We start from the raw sequence: 26,360 nt of genomic DNA, 5'->3' as shown, positions 1-26,360 counted from the left end.
GGGGGTGGGGAGGGGGGTGGCTGAAAAGACTTAGATCAGTATGACAGACCTCCCTCATGAAACTCACTCCCAACAGGGAAGGAAGTCTAGGTACCTGGTGGAGCAGGTATGACTCTCTGACCTGTAAGAAATATCACAAGAATGTAACTTCTGTTAGGAGCCCCTACTTTGTTTGAGTGCCAGAAACTTAATCTTTTGTCAATTTTGTATCTCTTTTCTTTCCACCGGGTCATAGCTGAGTTCTGAGGGCCTTATGTAATGCCAGGATGTGGAGAGTGTTCTCTCTGGTCCCAGTGTCCATGCTGCATCCATCCCTTGAGATTTCCATCTTGCCACCTGGTCCCCAGTCATTGGCCCAGACAGGTCATCCCAGAAAAGTTTCTTATTCCCATTGGCATAACCTTTTTTAGTCCTGAGGCTCTCTCTGCTACTTCTGTGTCACATGGGAAGATGTTTGAGGTTGTCCAAGGCCTTGGCTACCCAGAAACACCTTGAAGCCATTTCTATTTGGGGATCCTGCTGCCTCCCTGGGTTTTAGTTGACCAACAAGGCACAAGTTGCTCCGTCTTTTAACTTCTTCAGATCTGCACAGAGGCTTGCCACCTTCTCAGGACTTGGCCTGGAGAGTGCAGCTCAGGGCCCCTCCCTTTTGGGACCCTCCTGTGCCAATGCTCTCATTATTTCCCCTTCTCCTCTTCCTTCCCCCTAGCTCAGGGAATCTTTTGTTAATCTGGAGGTGGGGAAACCTTACTTTTCCATGTTTTCTCTGAAATCTTTTGTCTACTCCTTAAGTCTTTTGGATTCCCTTCTGGGCCTAGGCTTTTGAAGCCCAAAAGCCAGGAAAAGATTCCTTTGTTCTCTGCTTTCTGCATTCACATTCCTTCCTTGGGGAACTGAGTAGAGAATGATTGGATGAATGGTGAGAAGGAACAAAGGGGTATGGGCTATGTGTCCGTATATCAGAAAAAACTGTCTAAGAAAAAAAAAAATCAACTATTCCTATGTAAGAAATATTTCATTACACTAACATGTACAGAGCCAGGTCACAGGACACATGAACCCAACTAGGTGGGGTTCGGGAGAGAGTCTGCGGAATATAGAAGGAAGGAGATGGAGCTGGGACAGATCACACCCAGCTAGGGGGATCAGAAGGGTCTTCCTGGAAGAGGGGGTCTGAGTGAGAATAAAATGAGCTTACATAATGCCAAGATGTTGGGGGAGTGTTTTCTCTGGTCACCATGTCCATACTGTATTGACCCTTGAGATTTCCATCATTCCATTTGGTCCCCAGTGAGTAAAGCACTTAGAACAGTGTCTCGCCTGGCACATGGTAAGTGTTCAATATACATTTGTTAAAGGGCAGAAGTGTTTGGACATGGAGAGGGAACAAGAAGGGAAAGACACAGAGGCAGAAAAGACTGATATTTTTCAGGGAACTCTGAATAGTTCAGCGTGCCTGGGTCTGGAGCATGTGTGTGTGTGTGTGTGTGTGTGTTTGTGTGTCTGTGTGTGTGTGTGTGATGAGCCAGTGATGAGGTTGGACAAAAAAGGAGCATGTCTGGTTTTTATCCTGCAGGAAATAAGCAGGAATTTAAACTGGAGAGTAGCTTAAATTGCTGTTTTGATGGCCAGTGTGAAGGATGGACTTTGGAGAGAGTTTGGAGGAGAGCAGTACAGTGACACAGCTGTTGGAATATTCGAGAGAGAGATAGTAAATGCTTTTTAATGCAGTGGCAATGAAAAGGATGTGCCTGAATTAAGAGCTAGTAGGAGGTGGACTCTATAGGACTTAGTGACTGATTGGATGTGTAGGGTGGTGAGGGATAACAGGAAGTCTGTGATGACCACCATGTTTCTGGCTTGGTGACTCAGGGCTGGTGGTGCTATTCACTGAGATGGTGATATGGCTTTCAGGGGGGATGTGTGTGATGAGTTCAATGTTGGACATTTTGAGTTTGAAGTACCTAGGGGATTCCTGTGGGGCGGGGGACCAGCAATAAGACAGCTCTGGGTATAGCTGCTGAACCAGGCTTGGAACCCCATTCTCTTTGGTTGTTTTCTGATTTGTTTCAGTGGGAGAGAGCACAAGATCCAAACAATACCTGCCTTCCTTGAATACAGGGCTGTGGTCAGCAGATATTGCTGGACCCTCATGTGTGTCTGCACACGTAGCCAGACTAGGACCCTTGACCACCTACAGGTGCTTGGAGCAATTACAGTAACATAGGGCTCAATCCCCAGAAGGTGACTTTGTGAGGGCTTCTGAGTGAGAATTCAGTTCAGCAAATCTTCTATAGGAAAGGCTGTATGGGAGCTATAGAGATGAGCCAGACCTGGTTGAATGCTGCCCTCAAGGAGCTGACGTTGTGAAATATAACTAATGTAAGGCAGATTGGGATGGTTACAAAGTGAAAGATTCTAATAAAGTGCTGTAGAATGTAAAGGAAAGAGAATAATTTCAAATGCATCAGGAAAGAATGCATGAAAGAGGTGGTATCTAACCTGGCTTTTAAAATTAGTTCAAGGTATTATCATAGAACAGCACGAGCAGATGTGGAGATAGGACAGTATAGATAATGTAGGGGGGAACGGCCCATATGAATGGGGCTAGTGGAAAACAAGGCTGCAGAAGCTGGTGGGCCAGATTCTGGAGCGCCTTGAGGACTCAGCTGAAGAATTTGGACTTAATGCTGTAGTAATGGGAAACCATCAAACATTCTTGATCTGAAGAATGTTGAGTTAGTTGGAGTTTATCAAAGCAGCAGAACCACTCTGAGTGACATAAGGGATTTATTATAGAGAGTAGACTTTATACAGTTGGGGGAGTAGTTGAAGAAGTCTGTGCAAAACTGTTACCTCTGCATTTGGTGTTGAACCTACTATAGGTCAGCTGGGTGTGCAGTGAGGGAGAGTGAGGACAAACTAGGACCCATGAGGACAAACTGGAACTTGTGTCTGCCTCTCACTGCCTTCAATCTCAATGACATGGGGGACCTACAGAAGAAGTTGGTGCTCTTCACCATGGAGCTTGTCTTAGTTATCTAGTGCTGCTATAACAGAAATACCACAAGTGGATGACTTTATCAAACAGAAGTTTATTCTCTCACAGTCTAGGAGGCTAGAAGTCCGAATTCAGGGTGCCAGCTCCAGGGGAAGGCTTTCTCTGTTTGTTGGCTCTGGAGGAAGAGCCTTGTCATCAATCTTCCCCTGGATTAGGAGCTTCTCAGGGCAGGAACTCCTGGCTCTTGTTTCTTGGTGGTATGAGGTCCCCATGTCTCTCTACTCGCTTCTCTCTTTTATATCACAAGAGAGATTGGTTTAAGCCATAATCTAATCTTGTAGATTTTGTCCTGCGTCATTAACATAACTGCCACTAATTCTATCTCATTAACATCATAGAGATAGGATTTACAACACATAGGAAAATCACATCAGATGACAAAATGGTGGACAATATTGGGAATCATGGCCTAGCCAAATTGATACACATATTTTTGGGGGACCCAATTCAATCCATGACAGAGCTCTACTTGGCCCAGGATTCAGGACAGCTGAAGGAAGAAATCTGGTGAGAACTAGAGGAGCTGAGGGCCCAGCTTCTGCCCCATGTTAACAAGGCGAGCCAGTAGATCAGTGACAAGATGTGTGTGTTTCCACAATGTCTGGTGTCCTACGCTGACCTGAGCATAAAAAATAATTGCTGCTTCACTTTTGCCTCTCAAATCTCACGCAAATGTCTCTTGTGGTCAGTCCTAACTCTGAACCATACAGGGAAAAGAATTTTGGGAAATGTAGTTCCAACCTGGTTAGGTTGACACAGTACAAAGCTACCACAAGATAAGTAACCTTTCACTCAGTATGAAGGATGGGTGGTCAGGCAAAAGGAAGCCAAATCTCTATTAGCTCTTGGGTTGACTAGGATAGTATGGTAATCATTAGTCTATTCACAAATATCTCAGTCTTCTCTCTCCTTCCAGACACATGGTAGATAAGCTTTGCTTCTTCCTTGATGTTAGATGTGGTATGTGACTTGTGTTGACTGATAAAACATGAGTGGAAGTAAGATGTCACTTCCGAGTCGAAACTTTGTCAGTGCATGCTTTGTCACTTTCTCTTTTCCTTTTGTCATGGTGACCTGCAATGTTCCAGATGGTAGCTGCTTTATCATCCTGACTCCCAGAGGCATCTGAAGGTGGTGATGCAGAGCAGAACGCCCATCTGTCCACTAATGAGAAATAAATCCTATGGTTTTAAGCCACTGAAATGTTGAGGTCATTACCACAGCATAACCTAGCCTATCCTGACAAAGATGGAGTGCAGCAGTAAAAGTGAGACATTTTCCTGGATAGCCCATCTCCCCCCAGCAGAGCTACTGCAGCGGCTTTCACCTCTGTGTTCCTCAGGCTGTAGATGATAGGGTTCAGTGAGGGTGTCACGACCCCATAGAACAATGCAATAATCTTATCCAAGTCAGGGTCCTTGGCCTTGGGCTTGAAGTACATGAAGGAGATAGTTCCATAGAAAATCACCACCACTGTGAGGTGAGCAGAGCAGGTGGAAAAAGCCTTGCACTGGCCTACAGCAGAAGGTAGCCTAAGGATGGCAGCAAGGATGAAAATGTAGGATAGAAAGATAAGCAGGAATGGGGCCAGTGTCAGGACAGTTGCGGCCACCATTAATGCCAGTGCATTGAGGGACACGTCCCCACAGGCCAGTTTTATCACTGCCAGGATCTCACAGAAGAAGTGGTTAATGACATTGTGGCCACAGAAGGGGAGGTGCCAGGCCAGGATGGAGTGCAGCAGTGAGTTGGTGAAGCCTATCCCCCAGCTCAGCAGGGCCATCCGCACGCACATCTGCCCACTCAAGAGCTCGGGATACCTAAGTGGCTGGCAGATAGCTACATAACGGTCATATGCCATCATGGCCAGGAGCAGGCACTCTGTGGAGCCCAGCGCCAGGGTCAGGTACGTTTGTAGGGCACAGCCAGGGAAGGAGATGGTCTTTTGGGCTTCCAGGAAGTTGACCAGCATGAGTGGCACAAAGGAGGATGTACCAAGAATGTCCATGAGGGAGAGGTTGCTGAGGAAAAAGTACATGGGGTTGTGCAGGCGGGGGTCCAGCATGTTCAGCACTATGAGGAGGGAGTTCCCCATCACATTCACACAGTAGATGCCCATGCAAAGCACAAACAGGACCATCTCTAGGTTATGGTGCTCAGATAACCCCAGCAGGATATACTCCCTAACAACCGTCTGGTTTGCTCTGTCCATCATTCTCCCTCCTTTTCCATCTGGACCACACAGATTTTGCAAAAAGCTCTGGCTGGCCCAGAGGTCAAGCAACCTGTACTTGTGACCTGGGGCAGGTCACCCCCGTCTCTGGAATTTAGTTTCACCATCCGTGTAGTGAGACAGTTGGACTTCAGGTCTGTAAGCTGGCCCTCTCAGCTCTGCAGTTCTAGTGATGTAGTTTAGGAGAGGATGTCACACGTTCCAGTCCCCTAGGCTCCTCACTGTTCTCCTGAGGGTGGGCTCTGAGGAGACAATAGAGTGGGGCTCCAGTCTGATATGCTCCTTTGGAATCTAAAGAGTTCTTAGCTGTTAAAAGGAAGCATCTTTTCTAGATTATGACTCCAGATGATTGAATTATGCCCATAGTATTTCAGATTCAATTCATTTACTGAATATTTCTTGAGTACTCATTGTGTGCTAGATATGTTTTAAGTGCTGGGACTACAGCAGCAAATGTCATTGATAATGACGCCACACATGAAGGAAGAATTAGATTCTAACCTGGCAGAGTTATTGTTAGTCACTGACAACTTTATAGCCAGAGGAGTGGGAAGAGGTTGCCGTTTTCTCTCAGGTAGCTTCCTTCGCTGTTCCGAGCTGGTCTCACTGCCTTCTTGAGAAAGGGCAGTGTCAGGCATTCACAGGAGGAAACCCAAATCTCCCCAAGGCACAGCAGTCTTGTTAGGACAGGAAAGCAGTCCCTGGTCTGAAGAAGAAATAGGAGCTGAGTGTGAACTATTATCATTCGGAGGATATAATCCCCCACCTCCTCTCTCTCTTCCCTCCTGTACTGATAGGGAGGCCAGTGTCCTGTGACAGTTTTGGAGCTCCATCTTTCTTTCTTCGGGGCTGGATTTTTTTTCTCATTCCTCTTGTTTAATTGCAGCAACCATCTGCAGGGACCAAAAGGCTCACCCTTTCCTGAATAAACATGTCTTTTCCCAGTTCTACATTTTTGCCCAGAAAGTTCCCTTTTTAGGCATGTCCCTTCCACCCAGTGGAGGCGTTGCTGCTCATTCTTCAGAGCCCAGCTCCATGTCCCCTCCTTTCTTCTCCCTCCTGCCCCATGCAGAGTTATCTGCCCCCTTCTTGTGCTCCCACAGCCCTTCGCCCATCCCTTCATGTTGTTGTACACCTTGAAGGCAAGACTCTGTCTTCTCCCTTCCAGCACCTCATACAGCAAGTCCTGCCAATATGAGTCACTCATGAATATCAGATGCATGAGTCAAAAACCCAGCTTTGCCTCCCAACTTTAGTACTAACTAGCTGTGTGATATTGAGCAAGTTTCTTGGCCTCTCTGAGACTCAATTCTTCCTTGAAAAATGGGGCTGCAGTGTAGCTCAGACAGGACATGCACACGAAGGTACTTGTAAGCTGCCCAGGGTAGTAAAACAGCATGTTGTTAAGGAGGCTCCAGATGGGAAGACTGCATCTTCAGCCAGAAGGCATCTGCTGGGTCTATGCTGTCCACCTTGAAGACATGAGCCCCAGTGTCTTTCACGACACTCTCTTTCCCCAGAGCCTATGCTGGTTTTCCCTTCTCCACCCTGAATCAGGGTGGCTGTTAAGGAACAGTTTCTGGAACAGACAGGGGCAGTTGGTTAACCAGCAACTAACCTTTAATCTTATCCACGTGAACTTTTAAAGGTAGGGTTTCTCTTGCTGAGGTTTGGCAAAAAAGAATTGCATGAGTGTGATGGCTCATTCGTTTATTCATTCAACAAATAGTTACTAAGTACCGGCTGTGTGCTAGGGCCTGAGCCACGTGCTGGGAATATAGCAGAGACAGAGATGCAGCTTCTGCCCTCGTGGAGTTTGCAATCTTTCACTCTTGGTGAGCTTGGACACATCTGTTCCTCTCCCTGGGCTTTAGAGACCTTTGAGGTCCCTCCCAGGACTGATTCATTTTGCGTCTAAGATGTAAAGATAAAATGAAACCTGAAATCTTGCAAGAAGAATGATAAGGGCTTGGTCTCTGCTGGGGGTGTTGTTACAAAAAGACCTGCGTTAGTCTCAACTTCTGACACTGGGCAAAAGTGTGGGGTGTTTTCAAGCAGGTGAGTGTTGGGAAACCACCTGACTATGTGTTTCTCTTTCTCACCATTGTCTCCAACAAAAAGACCAGGTGGGAATGGCCGAGCATCTGAGGTCTTTTGTGATCAGGCTGTAGCCTGCCCTCCTGCCTCCCCTCCCCTGCACCCTTCCTGCAGCCTTCTCCATCCTCACCAGACAAGTCCTGATTGCATGGACAAACCCTGCGTGCTCCTAGCTCATCTCTCTTCTCATGCTGTCTCCTCAGGCTGGAATGGCCCTTCTCTTCCACTCGTCCTTCAAGGCTCAGCTCACATACCACCTTTCCTGTGCAGGCTTCTCAGACACCTCCCCAGAACTGACCACTCTGACAACAGCTATTTAAGATAGACTAATTTCATTCAGCCTTGTACTGTAGTTAGTTTATTATGTACCTCTCTCTGACTAGACTGTGAGCTATTGAAGGCAAAGGGCTTCATCACTGTCACCGTCCCGTGCTCTGCACCTGGGAGGGGTCAGTGATTGTCATTTTAGTTGTGCCAACTGTTTACTAAGATCATGGCGGCTTTTCTGCCAAAAACCCTGATCCCAAATGTCTTGCCTGGAAATCACACTCCTGCCCCACTTCAACACACACACCAAAAGAGTGATGCAGCCATTGTGATTGCCGGAGAAAAGCCTGGCGGGGGGGGGGGGGGATGGGGTGGGCGTGGTGCGAAGATGCTCCAGTAACAGCTGTTCTTCCTGAAGAGCTAAATCAGGAGAGTAGGTGTAAAAATGGTGTGGGACGGTGTCTGACCTCCTCTAACTTCACAAGGAGGAAGGAGAATCAAGATCCACGGCCCAAGGCTGATTCCTATGAGGGGAAGTCAGACATGCCTCCTCTCTATGCCACCTTTACTAATTCTGACACCAACCGTCCCTCCCACGGCACTCTCTACTTCTCTACTGGGTTCGAGAATTCATTGCAACGGCCGCACAGAGCTAACAGACAATACTCACGATTATGGGGTTTATTAGGGAACTAATAGGTTACAATTCAAGCTCAGGGACGCTCAGGATACAGTTCTTCCATCAGGAGAGCCTCTTTTCAGCTGTATTCTCAGCTCACCTCTCCCTGGCCCTAGGTCTCTGCCCAAAGGCACTCAGCCTTCTAGCTCTGTGGGCTGGGAAGCCCACCGCACCGTCTCCTGCTGCCGGGTCCCTGCTTCCAAGTCTCTGCTGCTAGGTCTCTTCTCCTGGGTCTTTCCTGCCACCACTTCTCACTGTCTTCAGGGTTACAGCTCGCTTGCTCTCTCAGTCTGCTGCTTCCAAGAGCTTCTCAGAGTAGAGATCCCGGGCCCAAAGAACGTGCTGGCTCTTCTTACTTGGTGGTGGTGGGATTCTCTCTTTTCCACCTCTGGTGTGGCTCATTTCAAGCCCAGTGGGATGGCAAAACTAACCGGTCCCCTTGGTGGGCCACAATTACCCTATCACACAGTCCCACCCAATCACTTGGGTGGAAGTTACAAGACCATGGCTAGAAAGGCCATACAAAAGCGATCTATGGCACCACAGTGGGGTTTCTTCACAAATTCAAGAGTCTGATCATAACAATTTCATAGAAATTAGAACGAGCTTACAAGGCCACAGGCTTCTACCTCCAACTAAATCAATCTGTGTCTAGAAAATACCATGCTGCCAGGTAATCCACAGCTTCAACTCTGCCAGCACGGACATAGGCTGGGACATCAGGGAGCAGCTGCTCTTCTCTTGGGGTCAGTCAGGATGGGTGAGGTCCTGCTGCAGCAACACACAGTCCCATAATCTCAGAGCCTTAAAATGACATGCTTTCATGTCCACTCTGGGTTTTCTGGGGGCTCTGCTCTGTGTTGTCTTCCTTAGGGTCTCTGGATAATTGAGGCTTCACTGTCTGAAATGTCACCAATCATTATGGCAGGGGAAGGCACACTGGAGCATCTCGTATCAGTAATTAAATGCTCTGACCCGGAAGTGACACATGTCACATCTATCCACAACCCCTGGCCGTGTGTAATCCTACCTCATGCCCAGATGGCGGAGAACCAGAACTATTGCTGAGCAGCACTTGTCGTTAGGTGCTGTAGAGTTGGTTCCAACTCATAGCGACTCTATGTACAAAAGAAGGAAACATTGCTCGGTCCTGCACCATTCTCACAATTGTTGTTATGTTTGAGCCCACTGTTGCAGCCATTGTGTCAGTCCATCTTATGAGGGTCTTCCTCTCTTTTGCTGACCCTCTACCAAGCATGATGTCCTTCCTGATGGCATGTCCAAAGTCTGTAAGACCAAGTCTTGCCATCCTCGCTTCTAAGCAGTATTCTGGCTGTACTCCAAGACAGACTTGTTCATTTTTCTAGGGGTCCACGGTATATTCAACATTCTTTGAGAACACTGTAATTCAAAGGCATCAGCTCTTCTTCAGTCTTCCTTATTCATTGCCCATTGCCCAGATTTTGCACGCATATGAAGCAATTGAAAATAACATGGCTTAGGTCAGCACTAATGCCCTTTATATTTGGGTACAATGGAGTTTCACAATGTACTCAGAAAGCTACTCTGGCATCTATCTGCCAATGTTACACACTCTGAAATGTCCTGGAAAATCAGGTTCATGGAGTGATAGGACATTGAGTGTCTCTGAAAACAAATTCACTCTCCCAGTTTTACATCTCTTAGAAGCAGGGTGATGCCATGAAATGAGCCCTGTACTGGAAGTGAGGGGACTTGGTTTGATTCTTGCCTTTGTTCCTGTTTTGCTGTATGACCTTGGTCAAGTTTCTCCTTCTATGAAATGAAGACATTCAATTAGGTGGTCTGTGGTACTCTGTGTGAGGTATTGGTAGTTCAGTGTAGAATTCTTGCCTTTCATGTGGGAGACCTGGGTTTGATTCCTGGCCAATGCACCTCATGTGCAGCCACCGCCTGACTATTAGTGGAGACCTGCATGTTGCTATGATGCTGAACAGATTTCAGTGGAGCTTCCGGACTAAGACAGACTAGAAAGAAAGGCCTGGCAATTTACTTCTGAAAATCAGCCAATGGAAACTCCATGGATCACAGTGGTCTGATCAGTAACTGATTATGGAGACGGCACAGGACCAGGCAGTGTTTCCTTCCGTTACGCAAGGGATCACTGTGAGTCAGGGGCCGACTCGATAGCAGCTAACAACAACCACAATGGTACTCTGTAACCTCGGAAACATTTCCTCACATCTTTCTAGCAACTTCTAACCCTGAGGCTGCTTTGCAAGATTAATATCAAATATCAGTTTCACTGGCTGGTAAATCTAGTTTTAGTCATTTAATATTTATTTTATGCTTCACAGATTATTTTAAAAGAAAGGGAGGCATAGCAAGAAGAAAGCTTCTGTTACAATTTTGCTGAGATGCCTGAATCTGAGATTCCTGCTTCACCACTTCCTTGATGTGACACAGAGTAGTTGAGTGTGGGCTTTGGAGTTTGATTCACCAGGGTCCAAGTCCCCGCTCTGCCACTTGGTAGCAATTTTCTGAGGCTCAGATTCCTTACCTGTAACATGGAGATGTTGATGGTATTTCCTTATCGGGTTGTTTTGAGGATCCAGTGAAATAACGCCTGTAAATCTCTCAGCCCAGAGCTTGGCACAAGATAAGCATTCACTAATTGGTAACTGTTATAATTATTCATATGTCCCTTCTTCCAAGCAAACATTTTGGTTTTTAAATGTTTAAAAAAGATTTCATGAGAATAATTAACATGCTAGATGACTGCTCTTTACCTCCTCCCTGTTTGCCCAGTGGCATAAGTGCATGCAGGTGGCTGCAGATGGCTGCCTGGTGAGCTGACCAGGAGGGTTGGGAGAGCAGAGGGGGAGTGCTGAGCTCATCGCCAGCAGGCACACTGGGCTGTGCTGGGCCGGGGCAGAGAGACCCCCAGGACCATCTCCTGGTCCCCTGCCACAGACACAGCTCTCTGCTCTCAGGGACCTCGTGGTCCCTGCCCAATTTAACGTTCAAACTCTGCAACTACACAAAGTTTCAGGGTTTGGCAGCTGTGGGCCTGGGCTTCAGAGACTCTAGGCTCAGCCCCAGGAGGGCCCTGGTGGGATGAGGTGGGCAGAGGAGAGGCTGCTGGACAGAGAATCTACAAACTGGCTCTTGTTCCAGTTTCACCCCTAGGATGCCACAGGCTTAGGGGCCCATGATTTCTCTTCCCTGGGCCTGGGTGTCCTAGGCTGTGAAATGCGGTGAGAAAATCCTTCCCTGTCTCCTTCCAGGGTTGCTCTGAGGAACTGGATTCATGAAAGCTTTCTTTCTTTCCCTCCCCTATCCCCACTCCTCTTCCATTCTCTCCCCTCTCCTCTTTCTTTCCCTCCCCTTTCCCCCCTCTTCCCTTCCTTCTTTTCTTCCTCCCTTTTTTCTCTTTACACGAAGAATAACAAACTGACACAGTTTAGGGACTACAAATTGACTTTAAATAAAGCAACAGAAGCTGCAAATTACCACATTATGATGATTTGTCTTTTGGAAATTTTTATCAAGAAAGTAAAAATTGGAAAATTGCTATCATTTATTTTCCAACTGCTCATAGAATAGTGCCCTCTTGCTGCCCCGCGGGTGCCCTGAACTCAGTATGTCTAAGACTCATTATCTTTAGCCCCCACCCAAGCTTCTCCCGTGTTCCTCATCTCAGTATCTCAGTGTGTGGCTCCACTCTCCACCCAAATAAGCCAGAAATCAGGCCATCAACCCCAAGTCCTCTCTCTCCCTCACCCTCTTCCGTAACCATCTGTATATCCCAACTATTTCTCGGTTCCACCCTCTCTCCTGTCCACCTCACCTGGTTCAGGGCTCATAGCCTGCCTGGGTTACTGTACAGCCTCCTCACTTCCCCCCTAGTCTGGAGCCCTTCTAAACCATCCTCCACCTTGGAGTCAGGGTGGAGCCGTTTCTTAAAAATGAATATATATATTTTTTAGTTCAGAGCGTGTTCATTTTAGAATAATTGGACAATATTGAAAATAATAGTGAAGAAACAGTACTTACCTGTAACCAGTAAGGTTACTCCCACAAGAAACAACTGTTAGTTAATATTTTGTCACAGTTTTCCAGCATTTTCTACATACATACTTATTCATATATCCATAAGGAAAATACTTAAAAAAATAAAATTGGTATTACACAGAATACAAAGTTCAGTGTTCTGCTTTTATCAACTAATTACATTAGGAGTATTTTGCACCATCAAATACGCTTCATAAAGTAGGATTTCTAATGGCTGCTTCAGTTGTGTGGTTGGTCCCCACTAGGGTTTATTTAAACATTTCTCTATGGTTGGACATTCAGGTTATTACAAAATTTTTTTTAACTATGAAAAATATTGATATTAATATCCTTATACATATATCTTTTATTGCATCTCTAGTTATTTTCTTATACTCGATTTCTAGAAATAGAGGTGGTAGGTCAAAGGAGCTGGAAAATTAAAAATATATATATTTTTTGTGTTTTAGGTGAAAGTTAACACAGTAGATTAGGTTCCCGTTTAATAATTTTTATACAAATTGTTCCATGACATTGGTTACAATTTTTGCAATGTGTCTGTATTCTCATTATTTCCATTCTGTTTGTTCGGTTTCCATTTATCTAGCTTCCTTGCCCTTCCTTGCCTTCTCATCTTTGCTTTTGGGTAAATGTTGACCATTTGGTCTCTTATAGTTGATTGTTTAAAGGAGTACATTCCTTACAGGTGATATTGTTTATTTTATAAGCCAATTTATTATTTGGCTGAAAGGTGACCTCCGGGAGTGGCTTCAGTTTCAAGTTAAAAGGGTATCTTAAGGCAATAGTCTCTGGGGTTCTTCCAGTCTCTATCAATCCAGTAAGTCTGGTCTTTTTTAGGTATTTGAATTGTATTCTACATTTTTCTCCCATTCTGTCTGGGACCTTCTATTGTGTCCCTGGTCAGAATGGTTGGTACTTGTAGCTGAGCACCATCCAGTTCTTCTGGTCTCAGGCTAGAAGAGGCCATGGTTTGTGTGGGCTATTAGTCCTGTGGACTAGTTTCTTCTTTGAGTCTTTGGCCTCCTTCATTATCTTTTGTGGAGCTGGGCATTTTTAAGGCTCTTGATTAATTTTCCCACTTTCTTTCCAGGAAGTTTATATTAATTTATTCCCATCTCCAGCAGCAGTGTAAGACATCACCTATTTCACTGCACCTTAACTGACGAAAGGGGTTATATGAAAAAAAAGCTCTCCACCAAATTCATGGGTGAAGACTGGTGTTTAATCAGTGACCTTTCTAAAAAGCAAATCTGAATGTAAACCCCCAATGTCCACAGGATTAAGTCCAAATCCTGTCATGGCATTCAGGTCCCAACAGAAGGTCACAGCTGGCTGATGGCCTTCATTTTGGCTTGATCGGAGAGGTTTGTGTATCTCTCTCCCCTCAGCTGGGAACTGCTGAGAGCAGGCTGTGCTCCTCTGTGCCCTTGGTGTACTTACGCTGGGCCTGTTTCTGACCAACAGAGGAAGCAAGAAGAGGGCCTGGGAGGGGAACTGAGGACCCATGCAGCCAGGGATCAGGAGAGCTGGACTGCAGCTGGGAGGCCAAGCCCAGCTCTCCCATCATACAGATGGTGCCACTGAGGCCAGAGGGTGCAGAGAACAGAAGTGCTCTATGAATGTGGGCCCCAGAGTTTGTTTCCATTGTGTGTTCAGTGAGATTTCAGAAAGTAAGCTGGAAAAAGGCTGAGTACTAGGAAGGGCTAGGTATGGCAGGACCCCAGGGAGTGGGGTGAGCAAGGATACAGCAAGCCTCACCAAAGCTAGGTTAGGCCTGGGTGCCAGGAAGGGGCACTGAAAGCTACTGCTGCCACAAAGGAGGCATGAGGGTGGGCCAGACCCTAGATGATCTGGGTGATTGGTATCTCAGGGGCTGGACAGATCTGGGAATCATGGACTCTGGCCTCATCACTCCCAGGGTGCTAGGCTGCGCCTGCCATCTGGGAACTCCATCCCAGTTCTACTCAGGTTTGGGAAGGACTCCAGTCTCTGCCATTATCACCCCCACATTAATGTGCTCCTTTGTTAACTGAAGAAATGTGTGCAGGGTCTGGGTTTGGGCAGGGCTGGAGCTTGGGACAGAGTGGAACCTGACGCTCCCTGCTCCTGGAATAACAATGAAAATAAAGCAAGATGAGCACAATGAGAGGAACAAACTGGGGAGGCTTCCTGGTAGAGGTAGCATTTAAGCTGGGCCTTCAAGGCATTTGAGTTGAGACTTAAAGGTCAGACAGTACTTTTGTCTGTGTAGTTATGTGCTGGGAGAGATTGCCTTGTGGGAAAGCCCAAGAAAGGCACAGAGGTGGGTGGTGAAGGGGATACCAAGGCATACATTTGGCTGGTGGGTGTGGTATGAGAAGGGAGACTGTGGTGCAGAAGGCTGGGAAGTTCGCTAGGCAGGGAAAGCTTGTGGGGCCTTGAGTGCTCACCAAAGAGCTTATACTTTATCCTAGAGCAGTGGGCGCCACTTATAGTTCCATTAGGAGGATGATTCGAAGGTGTGTGATTTTTTAAAAAAATCTCTCTGGTGGATAGATTGGAAGTCTTGAGGCCAGCCAGGAGTCTGGTGTGAAGGTTCAGGGACTGATGCTGAGAGCTGGCCTAGGGCAATGCCAGAAGAAGGAGCAGAGGGCCCACTGATGAACTATTTCTGTAGCAGGGTCAGTAGGACTTGGTTTCACCTTCTGGGGACTTTCTGGGATAAAGACACTAGACTCATGGTCTTGCTCCCCATCCCAGAGTCACTAAAGGCAGATGATGGCCTCACCTACTAACCTGAGACCCCTATTGATGCTGAGTCCTGCCCTGCCTCACCTGGAGGTCCAAATCCTGCCCCACACCTTCCTTGTAGCCTCTTTACCTCCTTGTTCCTCAGGCTGTACATGACAGGGTTCAGCATGGGTGTGACCACGGCGTAGAGAACTGTGAAGACCTCTTCAGAGATGTGGGCCTCCTTGCTCTTGGGCTTCATGTACATGAAGATGATAGCACCATAGAAGAGCACCACCACAGCCAGGTGCGCTGAGCAGGTAGAGAAGGCTTTGTGGCGCCCGGCAGCTGAGGGCACCCTCAGAATGGTGACGAGGATAAGACTGTAGAAGAGGCAGATGAGTGCCAGGGGTATGCACAGTAGCAAAATGCTGCCAGCCAGCAAGAAGTCCTCACTGACCGACTTGTCACCACATGCCAGCTTCAGAACTGCCAGGATCTCGCCAGTGAAGTGGCTGACCACGTAGTGACCACGGAAGGGCAGCCTCATGGCGATAACCATCTCAGTCACTGACTTGAAGAGAGAGAAGGCCCTGGAGGCTCCCACCAGCAACAAGCAGAGCTGGTGGCTCATGAGCACGGGGTACTGCAGTGGCCGGCAAATGGCTAGGTAGCGATCGTAGGCCATGATGGCAAGCAGCAGACACTCTGTGGAGCCCGTGGACAAACTCAGACACGTTTGAACTGCACAGCCGATGAAAGAGATGGTCTTCTGGGTCAACAGGAAGTGGATCAGCATCAGGGGCACAAATGAGGATGTGTAGCAGATGTCCAGGATGGAGAGGTTGCCCAGGAAGAGGTACATGGGCGTGTGCAGGTGGACATCCAGCACACTCACTGCCACAATGGCTGTGTTCCCCAGCAGCATCACCAAGTACGTGGCTGAGCACAGTGGGAAGAGCAGGTGCTCTAGGGCTGGGTAGGCAGAAAATCCTTTCAGAAAGATCTCAGAGACCCTTGTCCTATTGAGCACCTCCATGCTGCAGGGTTTGGAGAGGCACACGCTGCGAAGGAGGGAAAGAGGATGCAGAGTCGTATGAAGCTCACAAAGCCTCTTCTGGGAGGAGGTAGACTGCTAGGTTCTTTTCCAGCTCTGTGACTTTAGCCTGTCCTCTATCCTTCCTAGGCCTCAGCTTATCCATCTGAAAAATAAGGAGGATTGATTTAAATCAGCATTTTCCTAAGAGAGTTTTAGTGTGAAATGTTAGTAGGCAATCTGAAAAATCAATTTGAGGAAACACTGGATTGATCAAAAGTAAATCAAGCTCTATACTGCAGGACTTCCCAGAGCCTTTAATATGCTTGTGACTCTCTAAAAGCAACGTAGAGTATGGTGTGCTCTCCAAATCTATACGATCATGGATTCTCCTTCACAGAACCCCATTATTCTTCTGCCAATCAGTGGTCTAAGTACACAGTTTGGGAAACAATGGGTTGGAATAGAGGTCCTCACACTTGAGCTGCTACAGAATCTCCTGGAGAGTTTGTTAAAACACAGATTGCTGGGCTCCATCCCAGAGTTTCTGACTCAGTAGGTCTGGGTGATGCTGATACTGCTGGTCTAGTTCATTGGTCCTCAAAGTGTCATACCTGGAGGTATGTGGGATGCTGAGGATCTTCCTGGCTTTAAGGAAGCCTCTGAGCCATTGCTTACACTGTTCCCACTGTCAGGAATGCCCTTCTTTGTCCCTCAGCCTACAGAAATCAGACTTGTCTCTTCAGGCCAGCCCTGGTCTCCATGCACAAAGCATACATCATGCCTCTAGTCAGAGAGGCTGCTGACCTCCGAACCTATAGGTTGGCTCGTCACCTGTCCTCCCATAGGGCCTGCTCCCTCAGTCACTGTGTGTGCACTGAACCTTCAGAATCTGTTTCCAGCCTCTGTCAGTCCTCTTGTGTTCTCTGGGCATCAGCATGGAAAGCATCCTGAGAGGTCAAGCTGTTGAATCTCCCATTGTCAGATGGGGAAACTGAGTTCAAACAGTGGGTTTCTGGCCAGCTGATTCTAGAATCCAGTCCTCCTGGCAGTGGGACATATACACTATGCTCAGGGTAGATGTTTACTTCCTCCATATCCCCAAATGTTGCCTAAACTAGATGGACCTCTTTCTCCCATGTCCTTCCCATAATTCTTTTACCAGCTAAGGAGCATGATTCAACCTCTTCTTAGTGTTTTGGGGAACCTGGCATGGTGCCAGATAATCCCGTGGGGGAGCAGTGCCAGACTCTGGGCCTGGGCTGAGTGCTTCACTTGCCTGAAACCATTTCCTTCCTTTATTTCTCACTTGTTTATTTCAGAATCAAGAAGTTATTGCATTATGCTAGGCATTAGAAGAGCACATGAGAGCAGGGGTACCCACAGTTTACTGAATCAAAGCCATCTCATGAAGATCTCCCTCCACTCTTCCATGCCTAGCCTCCTCCTGCTTCTGCTTGCACGCCTGTAGTGACAGGAGACTCATCATTCCCTTAGACTTTTCTTCTTTTTTTAGCTGTTAGGCCATGCAGATGGTTACAATCCTTCCTCATATGGAGTCTCCCTGGGTCTCACTGGGCCTCTACCCCCTATTAGGTTGACAGGCCTCTTAAGCCACTCCTTCCTGGCACAGAGAGCTTAGTCCTTTGCACTGAAGTCCTACGACAGAGAATTAAGGGCCACTTCTGCAGCAAGGAGGGCTCTGAGCTAGCCCTGGGGCCTTAGTACAAGGTCTCTCCTCAGCATTACTCAGTCCAGAGTCACCGTGGGGTTGAGGTGAGTTAGTTGCGAGCTCCCCCAAGACTTAGTTGTGAAACTCTGAGGCTGGGTTCCTGGACAGGCACCTCCATTTCACAGAGCATCAGCAGGGACAGACACAGAGGCAGCATCATGCTTTCCCTGCAGCCCCGGTGGCTGTGTTAGTCACAACCTCCTATTTGCACAGTTCCACAGACTGTAATTTATTTCCTAAAGTCACTAGACAACATTTGCAGCCATGGGCTACTTGTTGGAACGTATATACACCCACTTAGGGTCACAGACATATGGACCCACATACACGTGTGCACAAACACCTGCTTGACATACAGATACATACGTGCCTAGGAGTATATATGCTACACGTAAGGCTCTTGTGTGTATATGTATGGTCATTAACCTGAGTGTATGCCCTTAGGGACCAGGCACTTCACTTTCCCTCTCTCTTATGCACATACACACAAACCACACACACATAGCTGGCACCGACAACCACTAGTGCAGACCCTTGGACCTGTGACCAGGCAGGAGTCTTTCTCTACGGGAGAGGGCATGCAGAGGTTATGGTCAGCCAGGGACCTCAGAGGTGTCACTAGAGAAGGAGCAGCCCTGAGGGCAGGGAGCAAACTGTCCAGGATGAGCAGGAGTATGAGGGAGCCTCTGAGCAGGGACAAAGTCACCAGACTGGTTTTGCTTCCCAGCCTGAGTGTCTGCTGTGCCTTCCCTCCTTCATCTGGGGATGGGGTCCCGGGAGTGGGGAGATGTGACTGGATGCTGTGGAACGCTGGTCCCTAAAGCAGACCCAGGAGCTTTTGTCTGCAGAGCCCAAATGTCCTTTCTGCCTTCACCTCTCCCCTGGCCAGATCCTACCTAAAAACAAGTTCAAATGCCACCTCCCCACAGAGGTACCCCAGGGAGGTATCTTCCTGTGTCCCCTCAGGCCACCCTGAGCCCTCTCTCCTATGGTCCTCTGTTTGCACCACTAGGATGATGCTCACGTCCCTCCTCACTCTCTGCCCATGCCCTAGCCCTGCCAGTCTGAAGGGATGCCCCCTCCCTTCTGCTCCTCTCCCAGGTTCTGAAAGGCAAGTTGTGTCCCTGGCCTGGCCATGGCCAGCTTCTCCCTCTGTCTTGCTTTGGCTCCTGGGGCTAAGGCAAACTGAGAGTGAGCAGCAAGCTGCCAAACAGGCTCTTCCCAGCCTAGATGACACCCTGGCAGAGCCAGGAGGGCGGGGTCTTAGAGATAGCCTAGACTACTCCTTTTTATACATGGGACAATTAAGCCCCCAAGAGAGGAAGGGGCTTGCCCAGCATCTCACAGTGAGTCAGAGAGGGAAGCCCAAGCCCCAATAATTCCCAGGCCTCCTTACCCCCAGCCTGAGATCCTTCCTCTCCCCCTATGACCCACTTCTCACTCACCTTCAGGCTTTTCCGAATCCATGCCGCCGGCTCTGTGGAGGGTGTTTCAGAGGTTTTGAGACCAGGAACATTCTTCTTTAGCTAGAGCTTCGGGAACTCAGGCCAGTGGGCAGGACATTGGGTTTCTGCTGACCCAACTTTCCAAACTGTGAAAATTTGCATAAGTCTTCCTAGAATTCACGAAGTGTTTGGTAGAATTTGATAGACCTCAGTAGAGCTGTTAGAATTTCGTGGAATTATACAAAGTGATTAGAGTTCACTCTGAAGGGTTTCAGTTTCGGTCAAATCTGGAAATCCTGGCAGGCTCCAGGCTGGACACAACACCAAGTGGTTTAGTTTAGTTTACTGTGGGCAGCCAAGACCCCTGGCGCTGGGCAGCTCTCACCTCCATCATGGCTGAGAGCCTCCCGGGGAGTAGGTGGCCAGATGGAGGAGTTGCCTTTAAAGTGCCCTGTGCACCAGGGGACTTCACAATCCCTGAGGCAATTTAGAGGCAGAAGAGGGGAGGTGCCCAGCTTAGAAAGTTTGGGGGTGCTTAGGGAGAATGTCCCAAAGACCCAATTACACAGTTTGTGTAGAAATCTTAATTGCTGTGGAGAAGTTGGGAAAAGTGGCTCAGGGCCATGGCTGCACCCTCACAGGCCAGTCCCCAACCAGTGCTGGCCCAGGAATGTTTGCGGAATGAATGAATGGAATGAACAATTAAATGAGTGCATAAACAACTTTCAATGAATAAATTTTAAAAATAAATGAATGAGTGAGTGAACAAACGATAGGCAGAGTTGCTTTCCAGATGGGGCGTTAGAGGTTGGTTCAACTCTCACAGGGATCTTAAAAAAGTGGCAAATCTGCAGAGAGTGTTACAGGCGAGGGAGCTGGGTGAAAGGAGACAAACAGGATTATAGAACATCAGAGCAGGGAAGTCTTGAGGCCATCATGACCAACGTTCTTTGTACAGACCGGAACACTGGCCTAGGGGTGAAGGAACTAGCTCAGCACCACTTAGTGAGACCGAAGCATGGCCCAGGTTTTGCTGTACGACACTGAATGCCCAGTCTGAGTCAGCTCTCTCTCAGTCATTGGGAAGCAGCTCTGCTTAGGAGACCGGTGTCTTTACTTGGTCTCTCTGCCCTGTGCTCAAAATGTCCTCCATCTTGATAGTTCCTCCTCAAGGAGTCTCTAAGTGCAGGCTGGAGACCAAATAGGGTACTTCATTTTAAGGCTGGCGCAGGACTGGCAATGTTGTGTTCTGTTGTGCATGGGCCTCCAGGAGTTGGGGGGCAACTCGATGGCAGCTAACAACAACGCTGTTATTGTTATTAGATTTGTATTTAACTACTAAAAAAATCGAATCCCCAGGTGGTACAAACAGTGAAGTGCTCAGCTACTACCTGAAAGATTTGACGGTTTGAATCCACCCAGAGATGCCTTGGAAGAAAGCCCTGGATATCTGCTTCTGAAAGATCACAGCCTTGAAAACCCTATGGAGCACATTTGTAGTCTGCAACACATGGGTTATCATGATTCGGAATCAACTCAATGGTAACTGATTTGGTTTTGTTTTGGTTTACAGAGTGTGAAGTGGTACCTCATTGTAGTTTTGACTTACATTTTCCTGATGGTTAATGATGTTGAGCATCTTTTCATGTGCTTATTGACCATTTCTATATCTGATTTGGAGAGATGTCTAATCAAATCTTTTGTCCATTTTTAGTTAGGTTATTTGTCTTTTTTTTTTTTTTTAGTTGCGTTATGGATTGGATTTTGTCCCCCAGAGTACGTGTTGTAAATCCTAACCCCTATGCCTGTGGTTATAATCTCACTTGGGAATGGCTGTTTTTGTTGTTAATGAGGCAGGATTAGTGTAGGGTGTATTTGAGTCAATTTCTTTTGAGATATAAAAGAGATTAAACAAGCAAGAGAGTAAGCAGAGATGGGGGAAGAAAGATGCCACATGAAGATCGCCTAGGAGCAGAAGCTCAGAAGAGACAAGGATTTTCCTCCAGAGCCGACAGAGAGAAAGACTTCTCCTAAAGCTGGCACCCTGAATTCGAACTTCTAGCTTCCTAAACTGTGAGAAAATAAATTTCTGTTTGTTAAAGCCACCCATTTGTGGTATTTTTGTTAGAGCAGCAGTAGATAACTAAGACAAGTTTTTTTTAAATTATTGTACTTTAGATGAAGGTTTACAGAACAAATAGTTTCTCATTAAACAGTTAGTACACATATTGTTTTATGACATCGGTTAACAACCCACAACATGTCAAGATTCTCCCTTCTTGACCTTGGGTTCCCTATTACCAGCTTTCCTGACCCCTCCTGCATTCTAGTCCTTGTCCCTGGGCTGTTGCTCCCCATTAGTCTTGTTTTGTTTTATGGGGCTGCCTAATCTTTGGCTGAAGGCTGAACCTCAAGAGTGACTTCATTACTAAGCTAAAAGGGCGTCTGGGGGCCATACTCTTGGGGTTTCTCCAGTATCTGTCAGGCCAGTAAATCTGGTCTTTTTTTGTGAGTTAGAATTTTGTTCTACATTTTTCCCCAGCTCTGTCCGGGACCCTCTGTTGTGATCTCTGTCACAGCAGTCAGTGGTGGTAGCCAGCCATCATCTAGTTATACTGGATTCAGTCTGGTGGAGGCTGTGGTAGTTGTAGTCCAGTAGTCCTTTGGACTAATCTTTCCCTTGTTTCTTGTTTTCTTCATTCTCCCTTGCTCCCAAAGGGGTGAGACCCATGGAGTATCTTAGATGGCTGCCCACAGGCTTTTAAGACCCCAGACACTACTCACCAAGGTAGAATGTAGAACATTTTCTTTATAAACTATGTTATGCCAGTTGAGCTTGATGCTCCTCGAGACCATAGTCCCCACAGCCCTCTGCCCAGCAGTTCAGTCCCTCAGGGAGTATGGATGTGCCTACAGAGCGTCCATGACCTTTCCTTATAAAAGTTGTGCTGGCTTCCCCTAACTAAGACAAGTTGTTAGAGTTCTTGTATATTTTGTGCACAAGTCTCTTAACAGATATATAATTTGCAAAAATTTTCTCCAACTATGTGCGTTGTCTTTTCACTTTCTCAGTGGTTTTCTTGGAATCACAGAATTTTTTAATATTGATTATGTCCAATTTATCTATTTTTTCATTTGTTGCTTGTACTTTTTTGTGTCATAGCTAAGAAACCATTCCTAACCTAAGGTCACAAAGCTTTACACCCATGTTTTCTTCTAAGACTTTTGTAATTGTAACTGTTAATTGAATTGAGGTCTTTGATGCATTTTGAAATAATTTTTTTGTATGTGATATGAAATAGGGTTCCAGCTTCATTCTTTTACATGTGGATATCCAGTAGTCCCAGCACCATTTGTTGAAAAGACTATTCTTTCTCCATTGAATTGTCTTAGCACCCTTGTTCAAAATCAATTGACTGTAAATGTGAAGATTTATTTCTGGATTCTCAATCCTTTGATCTATCTGTCTATAAGCATACTAGTACCATATGGTCTTAATTACGTAGCTTTGCAGTTAGTTTTGAAATTGGGATGTCTGAGTCCTCCAACTTTGTTCTTCTTTTTAAAAATGGGCACCAGCTTGGGTTTTGACAGGGATTGTATTGAATCAGTAGATCACTTTGGAAAATATTGCCAGTTTAACCATATTAAGTCTCCTGATCCATGAACATGACATACCTTTTCATTTATTTAGGTCTTCTTTAATTTCTTTCAACAATGTTTTGTAATTCCAGAGTATAAGTTTTGCATTTTAGGGTAAAATTTATTCCAAAGTGTTTTTTGTTGTCATCGTTGCTATTATAAGTGATATTTTCTTAATCTAATTTTCAGATTTTTCATTGCACGGGTACAGAAATAACATTGATTTTTGTATACTGATCTTGTATCCTAAAACCGTGCTAAACTCTTTTACTAGTTCTAATAGTTTTTAGCAGATTTCTTAGGATTTTCTATAAATAAGATCATGTAATCTGTGAACAGAGACAGTTTTAGTTTTTCCTCTCCAATCTGGATACCTGCCTGTCTGCCTTCCTTTCTCTCTCTCTCCCTCTTCTTCCTCCCCTCTATTTCTCTCCTTTTTTTCTTTCTTTCTCAATTCAAACTCTTTACTTTTTATAGGTCTATTCAAAGTTAGTAGCTCTTCTAGAGTCAGTTTCAGTAGTATGGGTCTTTTTAGAAATATGTGCATTTCATCTGTTATCTAATTTGTTGGTATACTGTTGTTTATAGTTTTCCATCATAATCTTTTTTATTTTTGTGAGTCAGTTGTAATATCCCCTCTTTTATTCCTGATTTTAGTAACTTGAGTATTCTCTCTGTTTTCTTGGTCAACCTAGCTAAAAGTTTGCCAATTTTGTTCATGTTCTCAAAGAATCAACTTTTGATTTCATTGTTTTTTCCATTGTTTTCTTTTGTCTATTTCACTGTTTTCTGTCCTAATCTTGATTATTTTCTTCCTTCTGCTTGTTTTGGATTCAGTTTATCTTTTCCAAGTGTACTAAGGTGGAAGGTTAGGTTATTGATTTGAGATCTTCTTTCTTTAATGTAGATAGGTACAGGTATAGATTTTCCTCTAAGCAGTGCTTTAGCTGCATTCCATTAAGTTTCGGTTGTGCCTTCATTTTAATTCATATTACATTATTTTATAATTTCCTTTGTGATATTTTACCCATTGGGTATTTAGGTGTGTGTTGTTTACTTTCCAGGTATTTGTGAATTTCCCAAAATTCTTTGTTATTGATTTCTAATTCTTCCACTATAGTCAGAGAATGTACTTTGAATGTTCTCAGTTCTTTGAAATTTGCAGGTTACTTTATAGTCTACCATATAGTTTACCTTGGAGAAGTATGTGTAATTAGCTTTTGTCGGGAAGTATTAAGGATTGAATTGTGTTCCCAAAAAATATGTGCTATGAATCCTAACCACTTTACCTGTCTTTATAATCCCATTAGGGAATGGATTTTCTTTGTAATGTTAATGAAGCAGTATTAGTGTAGGGTGTGTTTTAAGTCAATCTATTTTGAGATATAAAGAGCAGATTAAGCAAGGAAACAAGCAAGCAGAGATGGGGGAAGATAGATGCCATGCCCAGAAACAGAATCTGAAAAGAGACAGGGACCTTCCCCTAGAACTGACAGAGAGAGAGGCATTCCCCTAGAGCAGAAACACACTGCTAGTGAGTAGATTCCGACTCATAGCTACCCCATAGGATTTCTGAGGCTGTAAATTTCTATGGAAGCAGACTGCCACATCTTTTTCCCGCAGAACCATTGGTGGTTTTGAACTGACAATCTTTTAGTTAGCAGTTGACTGCTTTAACCACTGCACCACCAGGGCTGGTGCCCTAAATTTGGACTTCTACCCACCTAAATTGTGAGGAAATAAATTTCTGTTTGTTAAAACCACCCACTTGTGGTATTTCTGTTATAGCAGCACTAGGTAACTCAGGCAGGAGGCATATTTTATAGATGTCTGTTAGGTCTAGTTGTTTTATAGTGTAGTGTTGTTCAAGTCTTATATTTCCTTGTTGATTTTTTGACTAGTTGTTCTATCGATTATTGAAAGTGAGTATTGCAGTCTCTATCTATTACCTTTCAATGGTCTATCTCTCACTTCATTTCTGTTACTTTGTGATTCATATATTTTGGGGCTCTGTTGTTAGGTGCATATGTATTTATAATTATTATGCTTCCTGATGGATTAATCCATTTTTCATTATAAAGTGTACCTCTTTAACTCTAGCAACATATTTTTGTTTTAAAGTCAATTTTGTTTGATATTAGCACAATTACTCCAGCTCTTTTAGGGTTATTGTTTGCATAATATATCTTTTTCCATTTTTTTAGTTTCAATCTATTTGTGTCTTTGAATCTAAAGGTCATGAATCTTCTGTATATAGTATATTGTTGGATCGTGTTTTTAAATCTAGTTAACAGTCCCTTCTTTTTGATTGAATTGTCTAATCCATTCACATTTAATGTTATTATTGATATAGTTGGATTTATGTCAGTAATTGTACTTGGTTGCATCACTTAGGTCACTATGTGTGGCAGGATAAACTTATTTACTTGCTCAAACAGAATTTATTGTATAGGTTATTTTCTTCTCACTGAATTAAACATGTCAGCTTTATCTAATTTCTCGTATATATGAGTCACTTTCTGGACTCACTGTTATGTTCTAAAGAAATGTTATTTTTACTTCCTGTTCTTATACCACCCTGTTTTACTTACTATAGCTTTAGAGTGAGTATTGTAGGGCAAATCCCCCCTTGCTGGCCTTTTTCTCAATACTCTCGGGTCACTATGAGTCAGAATTGACTCAATAGCAACAAATTTTGTTTTGCTTTTTTTTTTTTGGATCTTCGTTATAATTGGACAATTTTTTCCAAATAAACTTTATAATCAGCTTGTCAAATTTTAAAAATTATTCTGGGATTTTGCCTTTAATTTATTGACTAATTAGGAGCAGAATTGACGTGTTTACAAAATCAAGATTTCTCATCCAGTAGCTTTGTTTATCTCTCATTAATTCAGGTCTTTTACTATGTCTTGATCATGTGGCTTTTCTCCCCCTGATCTATTAATGAATGATTTCCATCATTATATATTTTTGCTAATGTTGAAGTCTCTTTGTAGATGTGGGGTAAACTCTTCTTCCTTATGCTGTTTTATTCTTGTCATAGAGGTGAGCTTACCTACTCCTGGGCTCCCCCTGGCGGTCATCAGACCAATCTTCACTACCTTTGGGGATGGAAATTGAAACAGCTGGAAAGCTCTGGGCTCCAGGGCCTAGGTCCAGGCAGATCACTATGGCAGGAGGATCAGAGATCCAGAAATTGGTAGATTTGGTCTTCTATCCTGACCCCTTGAACTCGCTAATTTCTCACTGCTAAGAGATCTTGATGGAAGAGACCATGTCTATGTTGTGATGGTTAAGATTGTGTGTCAGCTTGGCTGGGCCATGATTCTCAGTGTTTTAATGTAATCACTCCCATGGTTGAATATACTGTGAGTAGCCAATCAGATGAAAGGGGGTGTCCTTGGGA

The 26,360-nt window shown here is 45.3% G+C and overlaps 2 protein-coding genes across 2 annotated transcripts; both read right to left on the bottom strand.

Annotated features, from left to right (window-relative positions):
• Positions 1 to 4,295: 4,295 nt before the first annotated feature.
• Positions 4,296 to 5,276, bottom strand: LOC101356364 (olfactory receptor 13C7-like). The gene has a single exon (XM_004372377.2). The coding sequence runs from the start codon at positions 5,274 to 5,276 to the stop codon at positions 4,296 to 4,298; it is 981 nt and encodes a 326-aa protein (XP_004372434.2).
• A 9,924-nt stretch (positions 5,277 to 15,200) lies between these two features.
• Positions 15,201 to 16,138, bottom strand: LOC101356104 (olfactory receptor 13J1). The gene is given in 2 exon segments (XM_012554402.1): positions 15,201 to 15,250; positions 15,253 to 16,138. Coding segments are annotated over 2 exon segments (936 nt in total).
• Between the last annotated feature and the right edge of the window lie 10,222 nt (positions 16,139 to 26,360).

The sequence above is a fragment of the Trichechus manatus genome, unplaced genomic scaffold (assembly GCF_000243295.1).
Source record: "Trichechus manatus latirostris isolate Lorelei unplaced genomic scaffold, TriManLat1.0 scaffold00016, whole genome shotgun sequence".
Classification (NCBI taxonomy): domain Eukaryota; kingdom Metazoa; phylum Chordata; class Mammalia; order Sirenia; family Trichechidae; genus Trichechus; species Trichechus manatus.
The sequence above is the reverse complement of the archived record's forward strand: the minus strand, read 5'-3'. Positions and strand labels throughout refer to the sequence as shown.

Excerpts from the sequence above, each read along its gene's own strand:
- LOC101356364 (XM_004372377.2), bottom strand. The coding sequence starts at position 5,276 with ATGATGGACAGAGCAAACCAGACGGTTGTTAGGGAGTATATCCTGCTG.